Source organism: Xylona heveae (genome assembly GCF_001619985.1).
Source record: "Xylona heveae TC161 unplaced genomic scaffold L228scaffold_3, whole genome shotgun sequence".
NCBI lineage: Eukaryota > Fungi > Ascomycota > Xylonomycetes > Xylonales > Xylonaceae > Xylona > Xylona heveae.
Window position 1 is genome coordinate 1,708,968 of NW_017264195.1, and position 18,735 is coordinate 1,727,702.

The 18,735-nt window shown below is 46.7% G+C and overlaps 7 protein-coding genes across 7 annotated transcripts; 5 read left to right on the forward strand and 2 right to left on the reverse strand.

Annotated features, from left to right (window-relative positions):
* Positions 1-1,339: 1,339 nt before the first annotated feature.
* Positions 1,340-2,353, forward strand: L228DRAFT_281540 (hypothetical protein). Its single transcript, XM_018335896.1, has 2 exons — positions 1,340-1,597; positions 1,723-2,353. The coding sequence occupies exons 1-2, from the start codon at positions 1,516-1,518 to the stop codon at positions 2,145-2,147; spliced, it is 507 nt and encodes a 168-aa protein (XP_018190026.1). The 5' UTR covers positions 1,340-1,515; the 3' UTR covers positions 2,148-2,353.
* A 66-nt stretch (positions 2,354-2,419) lies between these two features.
* On the reverse strand, positions 2,420-4,217 carry L228DRAFT_237397 (6-phosphogluconate dehydrogenase C-terminal domain-like protein; the record flags this gene model as incomplete). Its single annotated transcript, XM_018330929.1, has 6 exons — positions 2,420-2,544; positions 2,603-3,272; positions 3,324-3,458; positions 3,520-3,902; positions 3,966-4,128; positions 4,191-4,217. 6 exons carry the CDS (start codon positions 4,215-4,217, stop codon positions 2,420-2,422), a joined length of 1,503 nt encoding a protein of 500 aa, XP_018190027.1.
* Positions 4,218-5,268: 1,051 nt separating this feature from the next.
* L228DRAFT_208644 (ARM repeat-containing protein) lies at positions 5,269-8,841 on the forward strand (the record flags this gene model as incomplete). Its single annotated transcript, XM_018329766.1, has 9 exons — positions 5,269-5,433; positions 5,493-5,593; positions 5,650-5,787; positions 5,844-6,880; positions 6,932-7,404; positions 7,456-7,644; positions 7,704-8,482; positions 8,542-8,614; positions 8,674-8,841. 9 exons carry the CDS (start codon positions 5,269-5,271, stop codon positions 8,839-8,841), a joined length of 3,123 nt encoding a protein of 1,040 aa, XP_018190028.1.
* A 328-nt stretch (positions 8,842-9,169) lies between these two features.
* Positions 9,170-9,956, reverse strand: L228DRAFT_245413 (hypothetical protein). Its single transcript, XM_018332151.1, has 4 exons — positions 9,875-9,956; positions 9,800-9,810; positions 9,573-9,719; positions 9,170-9,447 (listed from the first exon to the last, which is right to left on the reverse strand). Exons 1-4 carry the CDS (start codon positions 9,880-9,882, stop codon positions 9,254-9,256), a joined length of 360 nt encoding a protein of 119 aa, XP_018190029.1. The 5' UTR covers positions 9,883-9,956; the 3' UTR covers positions 9,170-9,253.
* A 987-nt stretch (positions 9,957-10,943) lies between these two features.
* Positions 10,944-14,308, forward strand: L228DRAFT_245414 (hypothetical protein). Its single transcript, XM_018332152.1, has one exon. The coding sequence runs from the start codon at positions 11,298-11,300 to the stop codon at positions 14,049-14,051; it is 2,754 nt and encodes a 917-aa protein (XP_018190030.1). The 5' UTR covers positions 10,944-11,297; the 3' UTR covers positions 14,052-14,308.
* A 349-nt stretch (positions 14,309-14,657) lies between these two features.
* L228DRAFT_281544 (heme oxygenase-like protein) lies at positions 14,658-15,924 on the forward strand. The gene is made up of 2 exons (XM_018335897.1): positions 14,658-15,258; positions 15,389-15,924. The coding sequence occupies exons 1-2, from the start codon at positions 14,755-14,757 to the stop codon at positions 15,641-15,643; spliced, it is 759 nt and encodes a 252-aa protein (XP_018190031.1). The 5' UTR covers positions 14,658-14,754; the 3' UTR covers positions 15,644-15,924.
* A 1,339-nt stretch (positions 15,925-17,263) lies between these two features.
* L228DRAFT_237402 (hypothetical protein) lies at positions 17,264-17,977 on the forward strand (the record flags this gene model as incomplete). Its single annotated transcript, XM_018330930.1, has 1 exon — positions 17,264-17,977. The coding sequence occupies one exon, from the start codon at positions 17,264-17,266 to the stop codon at positions 17,975-17,977; it is 714 nt and encodes a 237-aa protein (XP_018190032.1).
* Between the last annotated feature and the right edge of the window lie 758 nt (positions 17,978-18,735).

The following is an 18,735-nucleotide window of genomic DNA, read 5'->3' on the forward strand; positions in this document are numbered from 1 at the left end:
GACTCTCTCTCCATCCTGGATTACCGGGTCGCCCCTCGTCTTTTTCTTTACATTTCACTTATTTCTTTTTTCTCTTAACCTTTCCCTCTCAACTCAAAATAGCTGTCTCTTCTCATTATTTTCCCCTTTCGTTCTCAATTTGCAGAATATTGGCTCTTCACAGAGGGGATATGGTCACAAATATTTATGACCGAAATGTGGACATGTTGATAATGACAAGACTAATTAAAGCGATAGGGGCAAGGCGGCGGTATCTTCTATTTCATTTTTCTTTCTCATCTTAGTATCTCCTGTTGCGTCGGCTGAGCAATGAAGTACCTCCCTCGATGAGGTATCTACCTGGATTTTCCAGACCTCTGATGGTTCTATGTCGCCCTACCACGGTAGCTGCGCTAGAAATTTCCTTCCACATTGCAGGCCGATGTAATATGTTAGTGAAAATGAATACAAAAGTTCCTAATTTGAAAGTTAGTCATATACGTGTTTGTGACATGATTTCAATACAAAACCAACCTCGAAAGGTATAGTATCATATATTACACGAGGCCAGTTGGCCGAGAACTCTTTGAGCGGCTCTCCCTGTCCAAGCAAAAGGCACCATGCAGAAAACAACACTGTACAGTATCAAAATTATAAGATCAACGTCCAACAGCCTGCAACAGGGATTCGACATATTCACGTACGCGTCAAATATATCCTACAGGATGCCAGTATGTCCACTTCGAAGAGAAAGGTGATTAATTGAAGTAGGTCATTCTATTCATACAGCACTCAATAAAAAAAAGGTTATTTGTAGAGATATTGGCATCAAGCAATACCAGGTGTTGCGATATGACATGAGACTACGAAATTTAGACCTATCTCATCAAAATCGTTCACCGAAACTTTACAACACTTGCTCTCCAGCACAAGCTGTAATATTAGAAAAGAGCAGTATTTACGAGAAGGAGTCCTTACTCCGGTACGCCAGAGAGCTAGGCGGCCAAAAGTAGCTCCGACCACCGATCACCGACCACCTGGGCCTGCTGGCCGTCCCTGCCGTATCTTAGGTAGTTAAAGAAGCGAATCTCACAAATAAATCTGTTCAATCCTCTCTGTTCCGGGAAAGCGGAATTTTCGGCTCTCAGACGTAGGTATAATAGTTTCATTTCAAAGCGCAGTGATCAAATATCTTGGTTGGGCCGTAGAGGGGGTTCCTTTCACATTCTAGACTGAACGACCAACTCTTTAACTTAAGTTAAACGCCAAGGGATCGGACTACTCTACTCCGTTTCCCCGCGTCTTAGCTTCGGATGAAGGAATCAGCCCAGATAGTTAGCGTGGTCTGCAGCATTAGGGAGTACTACAGGATAAGCTCTTACAGCATATAAAGCCCAAAGCAGCTCCTCGTGGGAAACAGGGTACCTTATTGAAAGAAATTTATCTTATTCATCGATCGAAGCTGACTGTCATCTGATCTAATTCTTCTCTCGTGTTTCAACTTGGCGCGCCGTTTGCTCCTCAGATAATAAAACAATGTCTGCACCGTTCGCATACGATTCATCGGGTCTGCGCGTTGCGCAGGCCGTGGGATTAACTTCCTCGGCCTTTCTCTCTGGTGCGCCTTCTTTAACATAGTCTCACTCGATCCATAATCTCTGATATGAATCACCTTGTCTTAATCCATCTCCTTGACCTCAATTATGAGAGATCACAAGCTCACCTAAAACCAAAAAAAAACAGGCTTTATATTCTCTATCTCAACAATTACTGTTCCCGCTATCCTGCCAAACCCTCCATCGACCATTTTGAAATCCTGGTCGATTGCATACAACAGGGGTAAAATGATTGCGCCGTCAATGGCTCTCACCAGTGCCCTGGCGAACCTGTATGTCGCGTATAAAACAGAGGATGTTGTTCCCGTCGTGGCAGCCGCGCTGGCCATTGGCATTGTCCCATGGACCATTCTCGTCATGCTCAAGACCAACAAAGCTCTAATGGAGCGGGAACAGCGCACTCGAACTGTTCATGCGACGACGGAAGTTAAGGTTGAGATAGAGGAGGAGGGCGTTAGAGCACTGACGGATCGGTGGGCTACATTGAATCTGGTGAGGGCTGGACTCGTCCTCTCAAGCGCAGCTGTCGCAGCGTGGCGCATTTTCTTTTAATCTTTTTCTGATCTTTCTGGTTCGAGAAAAACACTACGTTTCATTGTGGATAAGTAGTAATCCACTTGCCGTTCCCAAATCTTATCCAACTCTTCTCTTCACTTTCAAATATTATCGTTCAAGAAGCGCAACTGATGCAATGCGATTTCGGGAGTACTAAATTATTAAAGTACTTAAGAAAGGTATAATATATTTACATTTCTCATAACAGACGTCTTCATGGCGCAATTGTAGGTGAAAGAGACTACCTTTGAATCGATTCGTAGCATATTTTACGCGGCCTTCCATTCAAAGTGGTGCTTTCCTGTAACTGGTTGACCAGCCGGCTCGGATTTAAGGTCAAACATGTGCTTCCCAAAATAGTCCATCTCAGCCTCGTAGAACCGGGTAGGCAATTCTGGCCATATGTTAGCTCATTGGAGTAGGTGGTACAGGGGGAGTATGATTCTACTTACCAAGGTTATTGGAAAACTTGAGATATTCAAGGCTGGCGCTTATGCTCGGAATGATGGAGTTTGCTTCCGTTCCCTTGGCGACTACACGCTTCAAGGCCGGGAAAGTCTTTTTGAACTCCTCAGCAATACGAGACTCGTAGAGGAGATTTCTGTTATCCTGTCGACCATGCTCATTCTTGTAGAGATTTTCAAGAAGGTCCGCGATATAGTCGGCTTGAATAATGCATCCCGCTCTCCATATCTGGATGATGGTGCCATAGTTCGCGTCCCACTTATTTTCGCGGTCGGCCTTGTCAATTATGATCAATCCTTGAACATACGACGCCAGACAAGCAGCGTAGACCGCCTGTCTGAGATCTTCTAAGAAAGCATCCTTCTCCTTGGCGCTTTGCAGTGCAATCTTTTCAATTGGAAAACTGCCTCCAAAGACCTTTTCGACACGCTCCCTCTGAGCCCGATCGGCGGAAGCAAGCCGGAAATAGTGCGCAGTAGTCAGCGAAGGGGAAGGTACATGCAATCGCACTGCCTCCTCGTTTGACCAGATGCCAGTACCTTCGGTCTCATCTGTATCTTGCACAACCTTATCCTGGACGTAATCGAGTACTTTGTCGCCCTTTTCGTCCTTGGTTCTACAAATGTCAGCTGCAATGTTTACGAGGAAAGTATTTCTCTAGATCGACAAGTTAGCAAGAATCAACGTGAGATGTGTAGAGCAACCTACCAGCTCGCCATCAGCAGCCCATTTTTCAAAAACATTCCCAATCTCGTCGGCACCCATCCCAAGAGAGACCTTCATTATTTGCCAAGCTTCTGAGACTGCACTGATCATCGCTTGTTCTATGCCATTGTGAATCATCTAAGAAACTCTGTAAGTAAAATATGTCCATGCAAGCTTGTGGAGCGTGGCTGCACAGTACCTTGATATAATGGCCCGCACCCCCGTTCCCGGCCTTTCCAACACATGGTCTTCCCTTGGAGTCTCTTGCGCACACCTTTTCCAGTAATGGCATGACCATCTCCAGAGCGATTTCTTGTCCTCCTGGGCACATGGAAGGGCCTCGCCTTGCTGCTTGATATCCACCCGAGACACCCATACCAACATAATAGACGCCCTGGTTCAGGCATTTCCCTTGACGTCTCTGCGTGTTAAGCCAGTGCTCATTACCTGCATCGATAATAATATCGCCCTTTTCCAAATAGGGATGAAGGTTTTCAACGACGGTGTCACCAACAGTTCCGTGTGGCAAGCTGAACAGGAAAACTCTCGGCGATCCCAAGCTCTTGCAAAGGTCGGCATAGTCTTTATGTCGATAAGGTCAGAGAAATCCAAGATTCTATTTTGGGGGGTCGTCAGCAAAAGTACCTTCATGCTTTTCCACCTTGTCAGCCACACCGGCTTTCTTTGCCTGTTCCAGGACTTGGTTGACGGTCTGCTCCGAAGGATCATTAAGGGACACCTTAATTCCTTTTTCGGCAAACAGCAGGGCCATACCACCACCCATGCTGCCGCATCCGATGATGGCAACCTATCAGAAAGCGTCAATAAGCTAGGAAAAGAATGATATGAGTCCAATAATTTGAAGCATACAGATTTGATTTCGACCTTGCCCGTCATGATGAAGCTCTATCAGTCAATAAAATTATTTTATTCTTCTGGTTTATTGGCATGCAATGGCCCGGTGATAGTAGATATAACGAAATAAAAGTATGTGGTTGTCCGGGTCATATGGAAATATAATGCTACTAAGGTAGTGTTGACAGAGTGTGACGTAGTGTTGTCGTTATTTCAGCAAACTCCACGGCGGTGAAATCATAATCGGTAATTCCCAAACACCCCGATTGTACATCACACACCACTGCAGATTACCTACAGGTAGTTAGTTCGGGATAAATTAGTAAGGGCACCGAGAAAGATGATTATATACGCTTTCTACTACGAAATAATCCATTAATATATCATGCTTGGAACAATTTTACCAGAGATTGTGTCGTTTTAGTTGACCTTCTAATCTGACTGATATTTGTCTCCCTCCAAGCTCACACAGACTTTAGTGACCTTCTAGAGTACGAAGGTATATGGTTGGCCTTTAAGCAGGACTTTTGGTGTCTTGGTAACAGAGACGTTCTTTTTGCTTCATTGAGTTTGGGCCATTACTATTCATTATTGAGTAGAGTCTTTTTTTCCACTAATCGAATCTAATCGCGAGCACAAGAGAAATGCGGGAATCATTGGCTACGGTATTCCTTGGAAGACCACCAACAGTTTATGGCTTTGATTGCACCTCGAAGGCCCCCCTTGCCCCCTTCTCGGTTCTCGGAATTTTTGAATCTCCGTGATTTTCTCGCTAGACATTTGCACCCCTCGCACCTCGCACTACGGTAATAGTCCGAGCGAGGGGAAATGTTAAATTGATAGATTATCTAGTTTAATCTGATAGTATTTATCTGATAATCAGTCGTTTGCAGAACTCGCCGCAGGGTCCCTGTAAGTTAGTGTTATGACCGAGACGGTGAATAGCAAGCCCCATATCATTCAGTAACTGGAACGCAATCGTAGTGAATACGATGTTTTGCTCCCACTTGATATAGATGCAAGACAATTTTAGTTTTTGGGTAACTCCATCATTCGTCATACTCCATCACCATCGTGGAACGACCTATTGGAAATGAACGGCGCTGCAGAGCTCCCCTCCGAGGCAAACCCTCTAAATTTTCAAACTCTTTTACAGACGCTGGAAGCTGCCACCTCGTCTTCCTTACTTCAGGTTCGGGCAGCGACTTCACAGCTTCAAAACTGGGAAAGGCAGCAAGGTTACTATAACCTCCTTCAGGTATGTCATATTAGTGGGCGAAGTTTTAAAGAATCGATGCTTAAAGTTGGACTGAATAGGATGCTTTTATCGACAAATCATCATCTGTCGACGTTCGCTACCTTGCTGTCATTCAGCTAAAAAATGGAATTGACAAATACTGGAGGAGAACCGCCTCAAAGTATGTCATTGCGGCTGCTCAGCGCTCTAGCAAGACATTTGTTAACGGGGAGATAGTGTCATGAGCAAAGAAGAAAAGAGTGTCATCCGATCAAGGCTGTACGAGAGTGGAATCAATGAGCCTGATTCTCGTCTTGCTCTACAGAACGCGCTGGTTATATCCAAAATCATTCGCTTTGAATTTCCTGCCGACTGGTACTTCATCGATCTTCAAATCAATCTTGGTATCTCTCCCACTGACGTCGTCACAGGCCAGACGCCATAACTGACATCGTCCATCTTCTCCGCCTCGCGGCCCAGCCTGGCGCCAATCCTATTCACTTGCCTCGGGTTTTGTTGATTCTTTTGCACATAATCAAGGAGCTATCCACCGCGCGTTTGCAACGCCTACGGACGAACCTTTACTCAGTCACACCAGAGACATACCAAGTGCTAGGCCGCATCTACATAGAAAAGGTACAAATATGGAGAGCATGGATTCAGAATGGAGGTGGTGAAGGAGCGGGGTTGGAGGATATTGAAAACAGCCTTCTGGCGATAAAAGCACTCAGGAGACTGATGATTGCTGGCTACGAATTCCCAAATCGGGAGAAGGAGGTGCAGGAATTCTGGACAATTATTCGCGATCAGTTCGGCGACTTTCTGAACATGGTCACCAGCGAACCTCAACAACTGACGCAACCCATTCAACGCATGATCGAAAAACATCTCTTGCAACTCTCCAAAATGCATTTAGAGATGGCTAGAACACATCCTGCAGCATTCGCTTTGCTTCCAGATTCTATCAATTTGGTCTATGCTTATTGGAAATTTGTGTCTAAATTCGGCGAGAACTTGGGTATTAAATCCGCAGCCGCATTACATTCCGACATAGCTGTGGACGAGGAAGAACCAAAAATCCAAGAGAGACTCTGCTTGAAAGGCCTTCTTCTGATACGTGCATGTGTCAAAATGGTTTTCACTCCGTCACCTTCGTTCAAATATCGCCAGGAGCAGGACAAGGAGGAACAGAAGCTCTCAGTCCAAATGATGCGGGCCAATTTTCTGACGGAGTCATTTGTGCGGGAGTCTATGGAAGTTATTGTAACTCGCTTCTTCGTCTTCAGAAGTATAGACCTTCAGGAATGGCAAGAAGACCCGGAAGAGTGGGAGCGTAAAGAAGAAGGCGAAGGTGATAGCTGGGAGTTTTCGATCAAGCCATGTTCCGAAAGGCTCTTCCTGGACTTGGTAACACATTTCAAAGATTTTCTTATTGAGCCTCTGATTAATGTGTTCTACTCCGTCTCATGTAAGTGCTACTTGACTCAATGATTCTGGATTGACTGCTAAACCTCATTAGCTCCTGATAACGAAGATATCTTATTCAAGGATTCTGTCTACAATGCAATCGGACTTTCTGCTGCAGTCATCCATAAATCTTTAGATTTTGATGCTTTCTTAACCGCTACTCTTGTGGCGGAGGTTCAGAAAAGTCAGCCGGGGTGCAATATACTTCGACGGCGGATTGCCATCCTTTTAGGGCAATGGGTATCAGTGAAGATATCCACAAGCAACCGACATCTTGTCTATCAAATATTCCAACATCTGCTAGATGCAGCAGATCCGTACAACGATCAGGTTGTTCGGTTAACGGCTGGCAAGCAATTTAAGAATGTCGCGGACGAGTGGGAGTTTGAGCCAAATGGATTCATGCCATACGCGACGGAGATTCTTGGACGCATCATGGCGCTGATTGAGGAAGTTAGTCTCACGGAGACGAAAATGACACTGCTAAATACCGTGAGCGTTATTGTTGAGCGATTGGAATACCGGGTACGTAGAGTCTGAATAGTCTTGTATTGATCTATGCTAACCGCTTAGCAGATCTCTCCATATGCCGACAAGATTGTCTCTCTGCTTCCGTCACTTTGGATGCAATCAGGCGAAGAACACTTGATGAAGCAAGCCATTTTAACTATATTGACACGATTAATAACTTCTATGAAAGACGATTCGCGTCGTTACCATGAAATGATACTTCCGCTCATTAAAAGTGCCGTCGAGCCTGAGTCGGTGAGTACCATGCGCTAATTTTACAAATATTATATCTTCCAGGCTGACTTTACGGATAGGAGACGCGTGTTTATCTGCTTGAAGATGCCCTTGACTTATGGGCCTCAATTATCGTCCAAACTCCAAGCCCTGCATCTCCAGATGTGTTATCTTTAGCCCCTTATCTGCTGTCGATATTTGAGCTTGGCACGGAGACACTTCGCCAAGCCCTGGATATTACCGAATCTTATGTCCTACTTGCGCCGGGCGAGATGCTGACAGATGAAATGCGAAACAATTTGATTGGGGGTTTGGCATCACTCCTTGGCACTCTCAAGGCGGATGCGAATGGGATTGTCACACACTTAATGGAGGTTGCCATTCGAGCTGCTAACACCCTTGGCGGTGAGCAAGCCGTAGAGGTCATGGGGAAGTCACTACTGGACACCAATTTCCTGGCAAAAGTTCTAGAGGGCCTGCGAGAAAGCTGGGAAGCTCATCAAACTACTGGACCGAACAAGAAGTATTCAAGTATTGATGGAATAGTCGAGACGGATTATTTCAGCGTTTTGGCAAGGCTATCCCTGGCAAGTCCCCGGATATTTGTGGGTCTAATGGAGGCAGCTGGAATGTCACGAGGAGAGAGCTTCGAACAAACGCTCAAATGGATTCTCGATGAATGGTTTAGCCATTTCGAAAATGTCGGTGATCCCGATAAAAGGAAACTCATGTGTCTCGCCCTCACGAGACTTTTAGAATCGGGCGAGACCTGGATTCTCTCTAGATTGCAGGATCTCATAATTATGTGGACCGACGTTATCATAGAGCTGCAAGAGGGAGCTGAGGACAAGGGTGGCGAGTAAGTATACCGAGTATTTAGACCTCGGAAGTTCTATTTCCACTAACCGGACATAGCAGTCTTATATATTGGGACGCCGAGGGACTCAAGCCAGATACACCTGAAGCCCCTGAAGATGAGCGACGAAGAAACGTGAGATGTTTGAGAGATTTAGATTTCTAATGATACTGATTTGCTAACGCGACGTCCAGCTTACTTTTACCGACCCGGTTCATACGATCAATGCCATTGATTTTATCAGAAGCCATGTTCAGCATGCTATTACCGCCTGCGGCGGTCAGGAAGTTTTCCAACAGATGTGGCTTGCCAATGTCGACCAGGACGTTATTGCATCTTTCGGGAAATTGGGCATCGTTTAAATCGCAGGTGTTTGCATTCTAAAGGATATTTTCAATTTTGTTTTTGTGAATCAATCTTTTAGAGATATCATAAAATTACAGCGCGGTTAAATACAGCATAGGCAGCTCCCCCTTTCGCACTGAGATCTCTTCATTTTGGACAATGCGTTGTTTGAATCACTAAGGAAGTTCGCCCGTCCTCGCAGGTAGAATAACAGCCAACATTTGACTACGATCACTTTTTATCAAGCTTTATTTACTGAGAGTGTTTAGGAATGAAAGAAGAAACGAGAATTTACGCATGGCATCGTATGTGAAGACAATTGGATAATAAATTCGAACAGAATGAATGGCTTTTACCTATCAAGCATAACGATTATGATAAGTCAACAGACAACGATCCACCATAAATTTGCAGGAGAGACAGCCATGCTTAGTCGTCGTCTTCGACCTCGCCCATAGGCTCAATACGCGAAGAGTCAATGTCCTCAATGTCCAAACCAGTGTCCGGTGGCACTGGCGTGTGAGTGGTTCTGCTAAGGGGGTCGATCTTAGTAGAAGCAATGGTATGCTCGTGGCCAACGACGCCCGAGGTATCAGCATGCGGTGCTACATGATGATGATGAGCTGGCAACCAGGCAATGAGTCAGCAATCAATAATCAAGGAGAGTTGTCAGAACGACTGCCTCGCCCAAGACGAGTTTCATACGGCAGGAAAATATTGAAACAAGGGCAAAGGATCAACTAGTTACCATGTCCAGCAAGTGGAGCAATCCGCGATCGATCGATATTGCGATCGGTGCCAACAGCTCCACGAGAGCTTTGGTCATGAGGAACCCCCTGCTTCATGGTCGATGCAAGCGGGTCAATCTTCGCCGCCGAAATTTTCTCGTCACTTCCTGTCTTGCAGTCAATACACAAACAAAAGAGGGCCTCCAGCTACAACAGGCAGCAGATGAAGTGGGTGAAATTGGCATACCAGACGCTCCTCTATATGAAATGTTGTTAGAAACACCAGGTTGGCAGGAAAAGGGTCAAAAAGTAGTGCACTTACGAAGACATTGTGTCGATTGTGTTATGTTAAAGTCCGAGTTTTGCTAGAGTGGGATGATGTAGTTACAAAAGCAATGGAGCTTGGAAGCCGGAAATATAATGCTCGGTGGGAGTAAGCTGTCACCTTGGATAGGTTGTTGTGAGAGGGACCACGCTCGTCATAGTGTCCTTATTTGGGTGTCCTGATGCGGGGTGATGCTATGGTGGGATAACCCTCCTAAAGGGGGGAAGCTTATAGGTAAACTTTTAATTGCCACGCATTGTATGCTGCATGTCAAGATTCTATAAGTCTTCATCAATGTGTACTTATGGCGACCTCGTCCGGGCATCCTTTGTGCACCTGTGCTAATTAATTGAGTTATTTGTCGTCATCGGCCTAAGGTTTGCTACGTTTTCCGCAGGCCAGCACTCTGTGGTCATCCGACACCTTTTACAAAAGAGGATAGCTATTGTGACGAAAGAGAGACCCTGATAGCTTGATCTTCCCACGTTTTCCGTTTGTTTCGAGCATGGCGCACTATGACGAATGCTTCCCCTTGCAAAAAGGGTTCTTACTGCACCAAGCAAGGTCAGAATGCAGGTCGAAATGTTTCCCCTTATTGGGGCTTCGGCCTCGTGAGGACTTTGAAACTGACTCTTTCACACAATTTTGGTAATTTTTATATGCAAATGAGAAGACTTGGCATATCAGATGTGCAGGCGCAGAAGGATACAATCCCCGTCGGTATTATTGTGACAAGATAAGACATGGCAGTCATGTGAAATTGCGGGGAAAAACCGGGGTTTGTATCCACGTGACCTACAGTTTGACTTCATCTCGACGTTCAACCATCTTACGTACAATCAAGAATTGCAACTGTTGATTGAATGGTCAAATATAAAGGCTCTGTTTCTGATCGCAGATATGGACCGATATATTTGAGAATCAGCCTGTTCGATTGGGACAACGAGAGGCGTTTTGGCCATTAGTCACGTTGTTTCGTGGGGTCAGCGTGTCAGGGGGGAAGTTACTTGCCATATCAGGAGAGTGCGACAGGCCCCAAGCGCACTTCCCCAGTCTTGTCAGTACACCTTAAACAAACAGCCGGGATATCTGCTCTTTCCGCAGATGACCACATAGTGCCCCAATGCTCTTTCTCGTTTTATATTCATGATTGCGCCGATAGTCTTAAGCACATGTATGCCCTGGTCATCCCAGGAACACGATCGATTCCTATTGTTTCCAGATACGACTTCAATGGCACATCTCATCCGATCAAAACAACCCCTCATCACCGCCCATAACTCCATTCCTCATCCGCCTATCCGCCCTTCCTTTGTACCGTTTGTGCGCTGCCCATTTAACGACATTGGTTGGAGCGCGCCTATCTTGCCGCGAGGGTGAGGAATGCTAGTGGTCCAAACACTGCCGAATTCCTGGCAATATGTCTCATCCGTATTCATTCTTCGTGTCTACTCCGCTATGCCCCACACTCGACAACAGTGAGCCCGCATCACATTCACTCAATGCTTTGGATACCCCTACCAATCTCTCCGAACCTACTCCCTCAAAATTTGCTCGCCAAATTAGGAGGCTTCAGTTTCGCCATGCGGGCGGATTCCGAGGATTATCCATGACTCCCCGGGTCATTACTCCTCCTGCATCCTCACTAAACATAAGCCCATCCTCTAAAAAGACGCCACCTTTCTACGAGTACATACCAAAAGCAGAGCGTTGTGAAATCCCAGCTGAGAGGTCATCCCCACTGTTCGGAAAGACGAGAAGCTCAACGAGTCCGCTTGGGATATTGCAAGAGGTGGGCACCACAACCGTCCGTCGTCGATTAAGTCAAAAACTCTCCCGATCGTCAGAGGTCCTTGAAGAAGATCCAGTGCCCCACACGCCTGCAATCCAAGCAAAGACTCCCAACACCGGGACTCCTTTGTTCGACAGACTCCAATCACCATCAGAGAGAACGTTCAACGGCAGAGAACCCGAGCCATTTCCCGTCCCGTCGTCCCCAAATAAGCCCCAAACATTGGGATCGCCTTCTCTGTCAATAAGCGATACTACACCGCCAGAGGGACAAGAAACTCCAAAAGCTCATCCCCGACCCCGGACATTCAGTTCGTCTTCCGAGTATATCAAGCATCTTGAAGCACAACTCGCAGCAACACATACGCAGCTTGAGCTCTTAGTGTCACCCGCTGCAACAAGAACTCGATCCTCAAAACTCCGCGCCCTTTTAGCCGAAACAAAAGCTCTGAAGCAGGAGATTTATGAATGGGAGAAGAATTTCGACCGAAACTTGGAAGAAGCAATGGCAGAGCGAGCGCTATCTAACGCACGCCTCCAGGCCCGAGTCAAGAATTTGGAGAAAGAGCTAGGGAAAAAGGATGGCCGAATCAAAGAATTAGAGTTCGAGCTTGAGACGGCGACTGAGAAAGTACAGCATGTAGATGAAGTTGAATCCTCAAACTATGACTTGGAGAGGAGATTGGATCTGATGTCTGAGTTGCTGGCTCATTCCCACACAAAATTAGATCTCAGCGTCGGTTCTAATTGGAACAATAATTCCGATAATCAGAAAAGGTCAAGGCCGACATCAATGCTATCGCGATTGCCGTCGTCAATGGAGACCCCTCCTCTTGCGCACGAAGCTGCAGAGTCCGACTCCGAAATCAAAAGAGTTCCTTTGAGGTTGAGGTCTCCGAATCGATCCACTTGGCATGAACAGACAGCCCATCGGCTCGATTACAACCTCAGCGACGACTTGAAGCACCACACGCTTTCTGGAGATTCTGAATCAAACAGCTCGGTGCCTTTATCGGCAACTACAATATCCTCAAACTCATCATTCTCTAGACCAAGCTCCATGACATCGGACAATTCGGCTAACTCCTTGAATTTTTCGATTCCATTTTCACCCCTTTCAGAAACCAGTCCTAAGCCATCTCAGCGAAGACGCAGAATGAGACGTTTCCATTCTGGAAGCGGAACAAAGTCCCTTATCCTGCCGGCGACCACGATGCCACAACCGAACCATCCAGTATCAGCGCCTCTACTCTCCACACCTTTTAGCGAGCACAGCGAATCAGATGTTATGCCATCTCCAGTTTCGCTTGGATGGGATTCCAACTCACCATATGCTACACCTACTCAATCCCGTTCTCTTCCTTGCTCAATGATACGAGATGACGTGCTAAATCTTCTTGAAGGCGGAGGTTCTTCTGAAGGAATTGTTACTGATGCAGAGCGCAGTCATAAGCGGTCTTCTGATCCTACCAACTCTCAAAATGGAAAGGAACATTCGTTGGGTGTCTCCACTGGTCGAAGCCTCATGGACGAGCTAGCCTTGATTGGAGAAAGCCGTCTGGGACTTGACCCTTCCACAACCACGACCTCAGCTTCATCAACCCGACGGAGAGTAACGAACCGTTCATCGCCAGCAGCAGGCAGAAACAATCAAACGCGAAATATATCACAGTCGTACCTTGTTCATCAGCATGCTCGCAGTCCTATCCGGCGAAAAAATGGTATGGTAGCAGCTTGCAAGTTGGCGGTATCAGAAGTTCGTCGGAATCCACTCCGCCTCAGCAGATCGGTAATTCATCATGCTTGGGGCCTAGTAACAGGAGCCAGGACCTTTAGCGACTTTGGTGTGTGGATTCTGCGGATACTTCTTGGGCCTACAATCGCAAGAGAGTTAGTTGGACGATCGAGAGCCTTATGGCAAATGGCTGGGGAAAGAGTAAGACAGCCATGGTCTAATGGCTCGCCAATACGAGCCATATCACCGCAGATTGGGAATGCAAGCGACAGAGGACGTTCAATTGAAATACCCAGACCGCCTATTCTCATCTTTTCCAGTGATGTCAGTTCAAGCGCAGAGAGCGCGGATGGTGGTAGAATCGAGACGGAAAGACATCATGACGATCCCTCGCAAGATTTGTTGAAGAAGCACGGTTCGGATGACCCAGAAGAAGTCAAAAAAGCATCATATTCACAAAAGCTCTTCATGTGGCTCAAATTCTCTGCTGTACTTACCGTTGCTATTGGCATTGCCATCAAGGATGGGCCTGCGAAGCTGTTCGCTGAGACCGATGCTGGCAAGCAGGCACAAGAAACAGAGCCAGATCACCAATTTAATGCTGATCTCCAAGGGATGGAGGCTGACGAGAGGAAGAAGACACTTTAGCCACTAATCATCGATCAGAACTATATTCTGACGAAAATGGCACGGGAGTTTTACCTCAGTATTGGTACTGATTATATTAGATTTCAAGGCGGGTGTTTCTAGAGTTCGGAGATGGCGTTTTTGCAATACTTTTCAATTAAATTGGCTGTCTTGCTACAAACGCAGGATTGGGAGGTTATGATTTAAGTATTCGGCCCTGAAATTAGTCCATACCCCATGCATGATTACTCTAGGTTTTGCATTTTGCTATCGTCAGCATTTCTTGACTTGTATGATTAGAGTACTGCTTCACATTCGCTTTTTCCTATGGCGATAGAGCAATTCGTTAGACGTAATAATCATAATTTTATAAATCTAATTTTCAAGCTCCATCAATTCGTATGCAATGCTCTGCACCGCTAGCACTAGTTGTATGAAAACAATACCCATCTCTAGGCTCGTGGTACTGTACTCTGCAATTACCGTCAAAGGACTCGCTGGCCACATTATCATGGGAAACTGCAGCAAGATGAAGTTGCTTAGAACCGAAAGTCGGACCACCATTGCGGGCCGAGCGCACTAGCTCTGTTCTTCCAGGCAAGCAGCAAAACATCCCACCATACATGCCCCTCCTAACCTGTAGGAAAACACAGTCGGTATTTACGCGCAACAATTATACTCATCTTCACAAAAAAATCACTGCTATATAGTTAAGACAAACATCATGTCTAAATCTCCTAGAGAATATTTGCTTTCGCTCAATGACGGCGCTTTCAAAGCCGCAACCCAAGCGCGCTTCCTCGAGCAAGCAGGCAATGGTACACTCCAACCCGATATTCTTGCCCGGTGGCTTTCGCAAGATCGTCTTTACGCCCAAGGCTATATTCGCTTTATCGGACACATGCTTTCCAAAATCCGATTGCCTGACACGCCGGGCGCTCGAGAGAACGGCCACCTACTCTGGCGCATCACAGACGTTCTAATTGCCGCCCTCGTCAACGTCCGTCGCGAGCTTCAATTCTTCGAAGAAACTGCTGCGCGGTTTAACATTGATCTTACGCCGACGCTGGTCAGTGTCAAGGGGGCCGGACATGGAGAAAGACAAGGCGAAGGTGAAGGGATTGGTGCAAGTCCCGTCACCAGGGCGTATCTCGATTTGTTCAACAATGCAGCCAGCCCAAGCGCATCAATTCTTGAGGGCATGGTTGCCCTTTGGGCTACTGAGATTGTAGGTCACACGTTTATACTCTGATATGCTTTTGTCCTTTTGGATTTGGGGAGCATGATGCAATGAGACGGGATCGAAAGGGGCGGCCGTCCCTGTGGTACAATGATTATGGCTAACGGGCTTTTGGCAGTGTTACTATACCGCGTGGCGTTATGCTGGCTCTCACAAACCCAGCCCTGCGGCGGCAAAGAGCGACGATCCGCTACATGCTGAATTCATCCCGAACTGGACAAATGATGAATTCGCCAAATTTGTAGACGACATCGGTGTCCTGGTTGATGAAATGGGCGCCTCCTGGAAACACGATGAGGACGAGCGCAAGAGGTGTGAGGAGGTTTGGAAGCAGGTCCTATGGCTCGAGGAGCGGTTTTGGCCCGTCGTTTAATAAACTTGAATTGTGGTTTCTTTTTCGAAGTGGGTTTGACTTGATACCTTTCGTGCAATCAGTTGCAGTGGTTTTGCAATGGGAAAAGAAAAAGTCCTTGATCTGAAATGCAGGTTGATCTCTCAGATAATGAAAGTGGGCGGAAAATATTTACTATGCTGCCTGTGTGGTCGGAGCAAATTTCATTAGTCAACATTCAATCTTAAAAATCATCTTCACCTTTTACGCTTTTTGAATTTTAGCATTTGTCACGGACGTCACGTTCTCTCAATTTAATGGGCATCGGCGAGACTGTAATTCCTAAAGCATTTTACTCCGTATTCTATTTCTAAAAATGGTAATCTCTTAGACTTAAAAACTTTAAGAAAGTGGAGACATGAAAACCAGAATGGTCCATAATCCTTCATCTTGCATCATCACATCTTCGATTGGAAAAAAAAAAAGGTCTAAGGGAGAAGGGACATGCCGTTTGATTGAGTTCATGTGGTTGGCTACGGGTTGCAAATTCTCGAAAGGGGGACGCCATGCTCCACCATCGAAGCAATCGTTGATTAAAATTGCAGAGAGGGAGTACAACCTGGTCCGTGCTTTTCATGCGTTACCTGGGTCGCGGAACCTTGGATGTCTCCTTTACGATGAAAATGCTGGCTCACGATTCTCTCCTTGAGCTGGTTCGTCGGCCCTATCGGTTGCTGCCTTGACTCGCTTCGCTTCGTTCCCGTGGTTGAAGCTTTGTTCTCGACCATCCGCTGTTTCTCCCGGCCCAGAAGAAACGAAGGGCACATGGTTGAAGTAGCTCTACTTTTGATTTGGTATTGACTTCGACCGTCCCACACTAAATAGCATGATTATGGGGAGAAGCTACTTTTCTCAGGTACAGTACATGAAATACAAGGACCGGCCCGACTCAGCCACCAATGCCAAGACTGTTAGAGTGTCAAATTTACCACTCTAGGAAAGTTTCATTTCGTCTAATGGACCTCGAGCCAATGACAACCATGATTTCATCTCCACGCGGGTGCGGCGTATAAACGCACCACTGCCTGACCATCTCGGTAGCCCAGGGGTATCTTTGGCAACAACATGGTTGCCCATAGTGTGTGATGGGTTTCATCCTCATTAATAACCCCCAGAGAAATTATGGCTTGAGAAGCTTAGCGCGCCCACTTTTTTCACGCTTCACCGGCTCATTTCACCGGTACGCTATGGACTGATCCCGCAGGTGGTACGGAGTAAATATAGGTTTGAGACAGGGTGTGCTGGAGTACGGCACAGTTTATGATGACTTGAAAAGGGCCTAGAGTCCCCGCTCGCAGAGAAACCTCTCTTTTCTTTCTTTTCCTCTCTTTCATCCACTGCACTCTTTTCTTGTCAACTCCTTGCTTGAATAGCAAAGTCATTCATTTCACCCTTAAAACTTAAGCCGTCTTTTATTTGCAAAGAGCACGACAAGCTCCCTGCATTTCCACTCTTTTTTGTCCGATCTTCTGCCATTGAAAATTATCGCCATTTCCCCTACTTTGCATACTTGGCATTCCTTGGCACTTGCAATAATACACTCTCTTTTCGGCATCAAAACTGCATATCGCGAGCCTAGAAATCTTAGTCACAGCAAAAACCATGCGTTTCTCCGCTTTTGCCTTCGCCTCGGCCGCTCTGGCTACCCTGGCTTCTGCCTACACCACTCCAAAGGGTGACGCCCCTGAGGGCAACCCTATTACCAAGCCGGGGTTGAACGAACTTGTCCCCGCTGGCACTCAGTACGAGATCACCTGGAACCCCACCACCGATGGCACCGTCAGCTTGGTCCTTCTGCGCGGCCCTTCCACCGACGTAGTGCCAATGTATGCTATCGCCGAGAAGATCGACAATAGTGGAAAGTTCTACTGGACGCCGAAGGATGACCTCCAGCCTGATACTACTCACTATGGTCTCGAGATCATTGACGACGCAACCGGCCAGTACCAGTACAGCACTCAGTTCGGCATCAGCAACAAGCAGTACAGCGGCTCGTCCTCATCTTCGTCATCCGCGGCTGCAAGCTCTGCTGCTCCTTCATCCACGCAAGCCCCAACTGGCGCTGCTTCTGCTACCAACACCTTCGTCACCTCCAGCACTGGAACTGCCGCTCCCTTCACCTCGAGCACCGGCTACCCGCTCGCCAATTCGACTTCGTCCTATGGCGCTCAGTCCACCTTCAAGACCATGCCCAGCGCAAGCGCGACTGGAGCTAAGAACGGCACTGCTCTCCCCACCGGCGCTGCTGGCCGGATGGCCATGAACTTCGGCGGTGTTGTGCTCGGTGCCGGTGCTGCTATCGCCATGGCGTTGTAAAGGCGATGTTAACGTTCCAATCGCTCGCCTAGGTCATCTTGTTCAGTTCTTCTATATGTAACATATATACATATATAATAAGTTTGGATTACGATTAATGTCGCTAGTTAATATGTCATCGTGGGCAGTTAAATTTGACTGCACCCTTGTATTCTTGATACCACAGGCTGCCGAGGAATTATGTTACTGTGCTTTGGACCCCTCTGCTTGCTGGATGATTTGCTGATGGACTTTCTTGTCTTGCGATTGAGGCGCTAAGAAAGGTTGAGAGAATGCAGACGAAGTGAAAAACTTCACTATACTCATCGTCAGTTCGAAGCCATCGTACCTTGCTGTCACTTCTTACAGTTGCCATTACGGCGCTTAGTGGGTTTTGCGAAGATGACATCGCCTTTTGATCTTGTGATCTCATCGTATGAATTTGATATACCATGACGAATTGGTCTCCTTAACGGCCGTTTTGGAATCTTCTTTTCTTTCTGATGTGCCATATTATTTTCGTATCCGGCGATATATTCTAAATCACAAGTCACTAATTTCTCGTGCCGTGTGAAGATTATGGGACTGCCATATTATGTCACTTGGCTCGCCCTAGTCGGCAGGTGTTGAGGCAACATTAAGTTATCAACGCGCCATTGCGTGCTACCTTGGGTCACACTCCTGCAACCTTCCCGTACTTCGCCGAGTTCGGCATACAACCGGTGACGAACCCCCGCGATATCCAGCGACACCGGAGGAATAGGAATTGTCTCGTATCG